Source organism: Sander lucioperca, chromosome 5 (genome assembly GCF_008315115.2).
Source record: "Sander lucioperca isolate FBNREF2018 chromosome 5, SLUC_FBN_1.2, whole genome shotgun sequence".
NCBI classification, from domain to species: domain Eukaryota; kingdom Metazoa; phylum Chordata; class Actinopteri; order Perciformes; family Percidae; genus Sander; species Sander lucioperca.
The window spans coordinates 31,118,600-31,130,065 of NC_050177.1; the positions used below are offsets into that span (position 1 = coordinate 31,118,600).

Below are 11,466 nucleotides of genomic sequence, written 5' to 3' on the forward strand. Positions count from 1 at the left end.
GCACACTAGTCAACAGGGGACTTCTGTCATTTAATAGAGTCCAAGTGGGGACAATCTGTTTTAGCGCACAAACTTAAAACACCATTGCAACATAAAGTTCTTTTTTCAACTGTCCGACATACTTACACATTAGTATGTAATTCCTAATCAAAGTTATTAATGTTTCATTTGTTCTTTAATACGCTTATCTATAATGTGTTAATATTATAATGTACATACTGAGATTATCCTTTTTTATCCGTATTATGAATTGTGCTTATTTCTTTTTCATACATGTTACTTCATTTATAAATGAGATTGAAAGGCCTTATCTGTGTGGGGAAGGGTTACCAGTATCAGATGATGGTCGTTAGGCCTTTACACCTTGAGCTTTAGGGTTGCTAATGTGAAATAGCCAGATTGTCATACAACATTTAGACTAACATTCCCCTGTCCTGAAATGATGAAATTCAAGGACTTTATGAAGACGGTACATTGAGATTGTCAGAAATGTAACTATAAGAAATGTGCACAAAAGAAATATCCATTGATGCATGCATTTAAACATAAAATGAATTATTACAGGAATTAGACATGTACTTAGGGTTAGTGAGTGTGTTAATATAGGTTTTAAGTGTAGGATAGTTGAAAAAAGAAAACGTTATCTTGCAATGGTGTTTTAACTTTGTTCTTGCAATGGTGTTTCAAGTTTGTTCTCTAAAACAGAACCTGCATGGGTCAATTATTTTTCATAAATGCTACTTCTGTTCCATACAGTAGTGTAGATTGTTTAAACAATTACATTGAAAAGGTCTAGTCCTTACTGATCTTAAATCAGCTTGGGTGATTAATTAAAAAAAAGATTTTCATGATGACCATTTCAATTCTAATTTTGTCGTGGTTATTTTTCTATTTTTCTTCCTTTTTTAGATTCTAAAATACTACTCTCTTGCCTTCTCTGTAGCATTTGATTTTATTAAAATGAGAAACTTGAAACTTCTAAACATCGACTAAAGTTGTGCCTTTATGTTTTGTTACAAAAACATTATGTTTCTAGAAACTAGTTTATTTTTTTAAGTAGCCTGTTTAGAGACCCTCTACAGTCTGACAGGCTGTCTGGGTCTTTTACTGAACTAATGTACAGTATGGACTCATGCAGGAGTGTTAGTGTCTCAGCACACTAGTCAACAGGGGACTTCTTTCATTTAATAGAGTCCAAGTGGGGACTAACCCTAACCATAACCCTTTTTTCAACTGTATGTAATTCCCAATCAAAGTTATTAATGTTTCATTTGTTCTTTAATACGCTTATCTATAATATGTTAATATTATAATGTTCATACTTCATGAATGATGGATTCCCCATTTCTAAAGTATTATATCAATTACAAAGCATTGATTTAGAAGCTGTCAAGGGTTACAAGAATTATTATCATTATTTGGTTGAGATTATCTTTTTTATCAGTATTATGAATTGTGCTTATTTCTTTTTCATACATGTTACTTCTGTTCCATACAGTAGTGTAGCTTGTGCAAACAATTACATTGACAAGGTCTAGTCCTTTCTGATCTCAAATCAGCTTGGGTGATTGATTAAAACAATAAAAGAAATGATCTTACTGATGACCATTTCCATTGACGCATGCATTTAAACACATAATGACTTAGACATGTACTTACAGTTAGTGAGTGTGTTAATATAGGTTTTAAGTGTAGGATAGTTGGAAAAAGAAAATGTTATCTAAACATTTACAAATGAGAAAAACCTTATGAAACTTAACTAAATCTTATCTATCAAACTTGTCATATTACTCCTGACACTGATACTGTCTTTTACTGAACTAATGTACAGTATGGACTCATACAGGAGTGTTAGTGTCTCAGCACACTAGTCAACAGGGGACTTCTGTCATTTAATAGAGTGCAAGTGGGGACAATCTGTTTTAGAGCACAAACTTAAAACACCATTGCAACATAAAGTTTTCTTTTTTCAACTGTCCGACATACTTACACATTAGTATGTAATTCCTATTCAAAGTTATTAATGTTTCATTTGTTCTTTAATACGCTTATCTATAATGTGTTAATATTATAATGTTCATACTTCATGAATGATGGATTCCCCATTTCTAAAGTATTATATTAAAATGCAAACCATTGATTTAGAAGCTGTCAAGGGTTACAAGAATTATTATTATTTGGTTGAGATTATCTTTTTTATCAGTATTATGAATTGTGCTTATTTCTTTTTCATACATGTTACTTCTGTTCTGTACAGTAGTGTAGCTTGTGTAAACAATTACATTGAAAAGGTCTAGTCCTTTCTGATCTCAAATCAGCTTGGGTGATTGATTAAAACAATAAAAGAAATGATCTTACTGATGACCATTTCCATTGACGCATGCATTTAAACATATAATGACTTAGACATGTACTTACGGTTAGTGAGTGTGTTAATATAGGTTTTAAGTGTAGGATAGTTGGAAAAAGAAAATGTTATCTAAACATTTACAAATGAGAAAAACCTTATGAAACTTAACTAAATCTTATCTATCAAACTTGTCATATTACTCCTGACACTGATACTGTCTTTTACTGAACTAATGTACAGTATGGACTCATGCAGGAGTGTTAGTGTCTCAGCACACTAGTCAACAGGGGACTTCTGTCATTTAATAGAGTCCAAGTGGGGACAACCTGTTTTAGCGCACAAACTTCAAACACCATTGCAAGATAAAGTTAAAACACCATTGCAAGATAAAGTTTTCTTTTTTCAACTGTCCGACATACTTACACATTAGTATGTAATTCCTAATCAAAGTCATTAATGTTTCATTTGTTCTTTAATACGCTTATCTATAATGTGTTAATAGTATAATGTTCATAGTTCATGAATGATGGATTCCCCATTTCTAAAGTATTATATCAATTACAAACCAGGGATTTAGAAGCTGTCAAGGGTTACAAGAATTATTATCATTATTTGGTTGAGATTATCTTTTAGGATAGTTGAAAAAAGAAAACGTTATCTAAACATTTACAAATGAGAAAAACCTTATGAAACTTAACTAAATCTTATCTATCAAACTTGTCATATTACTCCTTGTGCTCATTTCTTTTTCATACATGCTACTTCATTTATAAATGAGATTGAAAGGCCTTATCCGTGTGGGGGAGGGTTACCAGTATCAGACGATGGTCGTTAGGCCTTTACACCTTGAGTTTTAGGGTTGCTAATGTGAAATAGCCAGATTGTCATACAACATTTAGACTAACATTCCCCTGTCCTGAAATGATGAAATTCAAGGACTTTATGAAGACGGTACATTGTGATTGTCAGACATATAACTATAAGAAATGTACAGAAAAAAAATAATCTGCAGTGATGTAACAGGCAAATTCTTCTTATAATTATAATCTCTGTTATACATTAACTGGTGAATAGATAAGGCATCTTTGAGGGCTGTCAAATAGTACAGCATTGTAAAATGGAGTTTGAATTAAGTAAACGGCACACAACCAACAATTCAATTCAATTCAATTTTATTTATAGTATCAAATCATAACAAGATTTATCTCGAGACACTTTACAGATAGAGTAGGTCTAGTTATAATTTCCAAAGCCCCAACAATTACAGTAATTCCTTTAAGAGCAAGTATTAGCAGTGGCTATTGCGACAGTGGCGAGGAAAAACTCCCTTTTAGGAAGAAACCTCGGCAGACCTCTAGATAGGCGGTGTCAGACAGTGGCAGTCATAATAAAGATAATGGAACAGTGACTACAAGGTAGTCGTTGTAGTTCATGTCATAGCAGGGCACAGGAGGGTGTTGCGGGATGTAACATGGCACAGCAGAGCATGGGTGGATGCAGTGGACGCAGCAGGACGTAGCAGGACACGACCGGACATTGCAGCGTAGCTCTGCGAAGAAAAAATATAAAGACTCCAGGGAGTAAACTCCCCGGAGCTAGGTTACTAACATGTATTTCTGGGACAACGATGCACACAAAAGGAAACAGATGAAAACAGAGATGAGAGAGCAGCTCAGTGTGTCATAGGAAGGAAGGAACTTCCCCGGCAGTCTAGAATTATAATAGCATAACTTTGGCTCCAGGAAAGCAGTGTGTGACAGCATTATGAAACGTTAAATCTCTGGTGATGGAGTCACCAATAATTACTGTGGTGCGTACGAGGGGTGGGGGGGTGTGGATGGCCGGTGACAGGAGCAAAACAGTCAGTGTCGGTTACAGATGGACATGGAAAAGAAGAGCAAGATTGCTTACCGGTCGGTTGGGGAGATTGTTTTTGAGAAACGTTGTCATTAGGGCCGATCCAGGCAGTGCAGGCCACCGGATCGTCTGGCTACCGCTTCTCTTACAAGCTTAAGCTGCGAGGCAGCGGTCCTCTTCTGTGACGACGGCTGGTCAGTCGGCTTTGAAGCGGGGCGAGCCCGGCGAACCACATCGGCCGCTACTAGTTCCGATTCCGACAGGGCACTGAAATGGTTGGAGAGGCTGAAGGCAGGAGGCGATGAAGCCCTACTCGAGTCTTGATAAATTAGCGTGAGGCTAAATGCTTACTACATGTAAAAATGTATCTTTGTTTTTTTAAAAACACTATATTAATACATTAGAAACTAGGCTATAGAGCCGATGGGTAGGAGAGTGAAGGCAGCTGCCGACTTCCTCTTTCCCGCTGACTGCTGTCGCTTGTGGATGACTTCGACGTTGTGATGCGTTGAGGTGTGTTTTCCTACTGAATAGTGCAGTCTCCAATACAGGATCCTGACTATCCAGTACAACAACATTTTTTCCAACAGTTTTATTGGTCTTAACGCTCTTGGCACACATTCTTTTTGATATATACTATTTTGTTGTGCAGAAAGTATTTTATGGTTTTCCAGTCTCTTCCATTGTCCCTTAGAGTCTGATTTTCATTTAAGCATCTTTGACAGTCTACTTTTCCAGGGAGCTTCATTTCCTCCAGGAAGTCCTTGAAATGGTGTTCCACGATTTTTCTCTCAGACTGTGACCAGGGCCTTCTTGGTTTCTCTATACATAAAACAAAAGAGAGCAAGTGAATAAATTGATGAATAGAAATGACTAACCATTTTTGTCAACAAATGTCAAGAGTTCTCCATGTATACAATATTTTTTAGATTCATTTGAAAAACTCACCCTTTTGATTTGAGTTTTTTATGACCCCAGTTTTCTTCTTTGAGGTAGCAGCCCTGTGATCTGAATGTCCACCCTCTGAGTTTCCTGAAACCACATTGATGCAATTCAATGTTTACACATTCAATAGGTGATTGAATAATTGAAAGTCAGGCTGCATTTAGTGGACATATTTTTTTCTTGCCATTAAAACACTACATGCAGAAGAAAATCTTACCTTCTTGACTTGGTGTTGCAGTCTGCTCAGATTGGACTTCCTCTGCATCTGAGTCGCTCAGGTCCTGCTCAGCTGCAACACAATGTTTAAAATGAATACTTAAAAGCGAAAAGGTATTTTTTTCTCCATTATGAGTTAAAGTATTTAAAAACAAGTAGAGGGATTCTTTAAATCATTTACTTACAGTTGATGTTGGGTGTTATTTCTTCCAGAGATTTTCCTTTGAATTTGCCTATTCCATCTTGCAGGGCAAATAGAAAGATGCTCTGCTTGTAAAGTTGAACTGTCTGAACACAAGTAATGAGCCATTTCCAACTCTTTTTGGGAAATATGCTTGGCAACTCGTTTCACTGCCACGAGGCAGTTGTGAAAAAGTCCTGGGAAAATCTCTGTGGCATTGCATCCATTTGCGATCTTCATGTTTATGTTGAAAACAAGGTCATTGTGGCCGGCGTTTATTTTTGTGATTGCAAATGCACACTGATGTGGGCTTTTCTGTTCATCCAGTATCTGTTGGTCACATAAGCACAGGCACAAAAATCAGAATTATAATCAGTTATTCTATTTCACATTAGTAATGTAAAATACAACAGTAGTTTTAGCAATATATGTATGTTGTGATTAAAACAAATAATGAAAAAAATGCTGGCAGAGTGACTTTTGACTGTTACTTACTATTTTAATTTTGCTATTCGGTTTTATATGGTCATCATTTATGAATCGTCCAAGTCTTGCTGTAGTCTTACTGCCATCAACACTGCATACCAAAAAATAAGGAAATACATTTTACAGTTTAGAAATATTATTAAACACAGTTAAATTATAGTAAGAACATTCATTCAACGGTTCTTACCAGAAAGTCTGTTCCTGAAAGGAGTAGAAATAAAGAAATGCGGCATCTTTCTCTGAGTACTCTTTGAACAGGGCCTCTCCTTCCAAGCCAGTGATATGTCTTCCAACATACTCAAGCAAGAAATCTCCCTGCTCAATGTTTATGGCGGCGATTACTCCATGACCTGAAAAATAGATCATGAAACTGAATAAGTCAATTATATTTATTTATTAATTACATTAAACATAACTGCAACTGTCACCACAATGAACAACAAAAACTATCTCAACAATTATAGCACTGATGATGATGATATGCATTGTCACTTTAAGGGTTTACAGAAAGTGAAAATGCTTAATATATAATTGCACATAACTCAATCTGTCCTGCTTAAAATGACTTTCCTGCTGTTAGTTCAAATGAGAAGATTAGTACCAAATACCAAAAACCTTGTGCCTGCATGTAGTATTGAAAAGAGAATTGTATATTGTAATGTATTAACATACCTTTCTCCTCATTGATGAGTTTTTTCTGAAATATGTCTTAATCTTTCCCAGAAGCAATGAAGTGCAAGGCGTCCTTTTCAGGGCAAACCCTTTTTGGTCTCATTTTTCTGTGAAATATTTAAGGGGAAAAACACGATTAACTATATGACCTATAACAAGACAATGTAAAGTGATAGTTTATACAGTAAGTGATGAAAGGCATGATAACTTGAATGACTTTATAAAAGGATATTCAGCTATCAGTATTTTTACAACATAGTTTTACCAACAGACTGACTTGATTTATCCATGCAAGAAGAATTTGTAAAAATTTGGAACTTACCTCTCACTTTATCCGCATAGTTTTTTTTTAAAGGAAGAGGTGAAATGCGCCTGAATCCGTAGGTACAAAATAGGTGGAAGATTGTTGTAGATGAAGTGGAAAAGAGCAATGAAACAAGTAGAACAAGCTCAAGGTGTTGTCCTCCAAACCCTTGCAAAGTGGTCAACGAAAGCCAAAGTTAGAAAAGAACCTTGAACAGGCTAGAATATATATACAATCCTGGCCGAGATGTTTCTTTTCATTGGTTGGCAAATGCATGACCCGCCATACTTTGCCTCTGATTGGCTTACCATGGTACCCCACCAGATAACTGGACAGTGATTTTACTAAGTGCTTAGAGCTATTGTTGTGGAAAAAGGGTGAGCCCAGGTACATCTGGCTTAACATATGTTAATCACAGTTCAATAACATGAATGGTGATTCAATGCAGGTGGACCAGACAGATATCCTTCTTCATTTCACTAAGGTTTACAAGCAGTGGAATTCTCACTTAGGAAAAATGAAGAAAGAAAAATAGGTGTTTAAGTTTAAGATGTCTGACATGTACAACAACCCTTTCGTTCCTACTAATGTCCAAATGTTTAACCTGAAACCCTTTGGTCACTGTGTTCGATCAAATAAAATGAGGAATTATATTCATAGCTCTAATTTAGTTCTAGCTGAGGTAGTAATTCAAAAGGTCTGGCTTTGAACAAAGGTTGTGGTAGAAACAGAAAGGTACCAGTCGAAATTTACACTTTAACTCAAGACATGCAGTTACAACTCATGCATTAACATAGACACAATGATTTATTTTTGTAAGTATTATGCTTGTGAGTAGTCAAATAATATGGTCAAACATTATGGAATAACCAGTGTACGCTCTTTTGAAATAGAATATTTGCATTTTTAAATACATTCTCCATCTAAATAGTGACATTTTGTTTTTTTTATTTTTATTTATTTAATTACTTTCTTATTACTTTTTTGTTGCAGCTGTGTATGTGTCTGGCCAATCAGATAAAGATAGATGAACAACCAATTAATAAGGAAAGTGGGCAGTTGGGTAAGATTAGATCTGGAGTCGACTTCTTTCACTCTGTTCCATTCTGTCCATTTCCTACTGCAGGTAGGGTCAATTAGTCAGACATATAGAGCCACTGAGAGCAAAAAGCTCTACTGCTTTAAAGACCATGTCACACACAATCAACTTAAAGAAGTCAAAGGTCAAAGTGAACTTATTATCCCGCAAGGGGAAATTCATGTGGTTTTAAAATTATTCAATGATATTTTAAAAGGCTTTTAACACAAACAATTTTTATGTGGTGTACTAAATGACACACATGCAATTATTTTTGCCATGTCTGAGTGTCAGTCTTCTTTGACTAGAACATCTTGGCTATGAGATGTGTAGAAAGTGAAAAGCCCTAACTACCTCCCTCAGCTACAGAAAACCCCTCACAGACATTTCATGACCAGATCTAGTGGCGCATATTCACACTCCAAGTCACTCACATCTTAGCAGCACTTTTTGCTGCCACTGTGCACAACAGAGAAGAAGAAGAGTGAGAGTCTATGTTGACCAGTGGTGAAATGCATTTTATTTTTGGAATACAAAAGTCACTTATAAAATACAAAATACAAAATGTTACTGACTGGTACAGAAGTTTTATCATCACAATGCACTTTAAGTATCAAAAGTTTGAGTTGTCTACTGATTATGCAGAATGGCTCCTTTTAAAGGGTTATATTTTAAAAAATATAATAGAATGTGTTTTTTTTATCACAATGCACCAATGTGCATTGTAATGCTATGTTCATTAATGTGGAGCCAGTTTTATAAAATCTGTATGCTACTGAGTAGGTTAATAGTAAAGCCCTGGGGCCTGTTTCACAAAACCAAGATAAGGGATTATGCTGCTGCTCACTCTGTGTAAAGTATGAACAATGCATATATCTCCATTTTAGCATCAATAAATCTGTTATCGACCTTGCAGTCTGTTAAGGAAAGCCGTGAACGCGCATCGATCCAAATTACTTCAGCCTGGCTCAACCTAGTCGCTCCTCCTCAACCTGGCTCGACCTAGTCGCTCCTCCTCAGCCTGGCTTGGCCTTCGTGAAACGCACCAAGACAGGATGCACAGATTAGACTAGGTCAAGCCTCGCTTTACCAGTTATCCTGGATTTATATATTCTGCTTTGTGAAACAGGCCCCTGCCTCACATCATTCAAGCATATAATTTGTTAGTTTTTTATGCACAAAGTAAATAAGTGTCAAATACATATAGTGACTTATAAAGTTTAAACTTGACGTGAGATTCGATCGTAGCCTCCACTCACGTCCATGTTGATAAATGCAGAACTTTGCATTGAAATGACCTCACGCCAGTTTTACGCTTGTTTTCTGTCGTAGGTTTGTTTCGTAAATGAGGGTTATTGTATATTTCAGACATGGTGGTAAAAGCTAAAATTGAATTATAACCACTTAATAATGTTATTTAGTGCACAACAAAAAAAGCTGGTGTATGCATAGGTAATATTTCCAGTGAGTATTCCACTGCTTGTAAACCTTAGTGAAATGAAGAAGCATATCTGTCTGGTCCACCTGCATTGAATCACCATTCATGTTATTCAACTGTGATTAACATATGTAAAGCCAGATATACCTGGGCTCCCAGCCTTTTTCCACAACAATAGCTGTAAGCACTTTGAGATGGCCTGATGATCTTTTCACATAGTTATGAGGGGACTGCACATTTGTGTTTCAATAGTCCCATCTTTATTTGAACAACAATACACACACCTCTAAAAACAGAACAAATTGTCCCCACTTGGACTGTATTGAATGACTTAAGTCCCCTGTTGACTAGTGTGCAGAGACACTCACACTCCTGCATGTCATTAGCAGACTGTCTGGTAAAGTACTGATCTTCCTCTGCAGAGACAGAGCAAGAAACATTTACAAACGAGAAAAACCTTATGAAACCTTAAATAAATCTTATCTATCAAACTTGTCATATTACTCCTGACACTGATACTGTCTTTTACTGAACTAATGTACAGTATGGACTCATGCAGGAGTGTTAGTGTCTCAGCACACTAGTCAACAGGGGACTTCTTTCATTTAATAGAGTCCAAGTGGGGACTAACCCTAACCATAACCCTTTTTTCAACTGTCCGACATACTTACACATTAGTATGTAATTCCCAATCAAAGTTATTAATGTTTCATTTGTTCTTTAATACGCTTATCTATAATATGTTAATATTATAATGTTCATACTTCATGAATGATGGATTCCCCATTTCTAAAGTATTATATCAATTACAAAGCAGGGATTTAGAAGCTGTCCAGGGTTACAAGAATTATTATCATTATTTGGTTGAGATTATCTTTTTTTATCAGTATTATGAATTGTGCTTATTTCTTTTTCATACATGTTACTTCTGTTCCATACAGTAGTGTAGCTTGTGCAAACAATTACATTGAAAAGGTCTAGTCCTTTCTGATCTCAAATCAGCTTGGGTGATTGATTAAAACAATAAAAGAAATGATCTTACTGATGACCATTTCCATTGACGCATGCATTTAAACACATAATGACTTAGACATGTACTTACGGTTAGTGAGTGTGTTAATATAGGTTTTAAGTGTAGGATAGTTGGAAAAAGAAAATGTTATCTAAACATTTACAAATGAGAAAAACCTTATGAAACTTAACTAAATCTTATCTATCAAACTTGTCATATTACTCCTGACACTGATACTGTCTTTTACTGAACTAATGTACAGTATGGACTCATACAGGAGTGTTAGTGTCTCAGCACACTAGTCAACAGGGGACTTCTGTCATTTAATAGAGGCCAAGTGGGGACAATCTGTTTTAGAGCACAAACTTAAAACACCATTGCAACATAAAGTTCTTTTTTCAACTGTCCGACATACTTACACATTAGTATGTAATTCCTAATCAAAGTTATTAATGTTTCATTTGTTCTTTAATACGCTTATCTATAATGTGTTAATATTATAATGTACATACTGAGATTATCCTTTTTTATCCGTATTATGAATTGTGCTTATTTCTTTTTCATACATGTTACTTCATTTATAAATGAGATTGAAAGGCCTTATCTGTGTGGGGAAGGGTTACCAGTATCAGATGATGGTCGTTAGGCCTTTACACCTTGAGCTTTAGGGTTGCTAATGTGAAATAGCCAGATTGTCATACAACATTTAGACTAACATTCCCCTGTCCTGAAATGATGAAATTCAAGGACTTTATGAAGACGGTACATTGAGATTGTCAGAAATGTAACTATAAGAAATGTGCACAAAAGAAATATCCATTGATGCATGCATTTAAACATAAAATGAATTATTACAGGAATTAGACATGTACTTAGGGTTAGTGAGTGTGTTAATATAGGTTTTAAGTGTAGGATAGTTGAAAAAAG

General features: G+C 35.6%; 2 protein-coding genes across 2 annotated transcripts in view; one reads left to right on the top strand and one right to left on the bottom strand.

The window, feature by feature from the left end:
* The window catches only part of LOC116054942 (NACHT, LRR and PYD domains-containing protein 5-like), a 179,421-nt gene extending 170,838 nt beyond the window's left edge, over nt 1–8,583 (top strand). The window contains exons 23-24 of the mRNA XM_036001597.1: nt 3,801–3,804; nt 8,573–8,583. Of these exons, the coding sequence (XP_035857490.1) occupies nt 3,801–3,804; nt 8,573–8,577 (9 nt within the window). The 3' untranslated portion in view covers nt 8,578–8,583. The remainder of the gene's footprint in view (nt 1–3,800; nt 3,805–8,572) is intronic.
* Nucleotides 1–11,466, bottom strand: part of LOC116034155 (receptor-interacting serine/threonine-protein kinase 3-like) — a 412,721-nt gene that overhangs the window by 353,081 nt on the left and 48,174 nt on the right. The gene's annotated exons all lie outside the window — the stretch shown is intronic.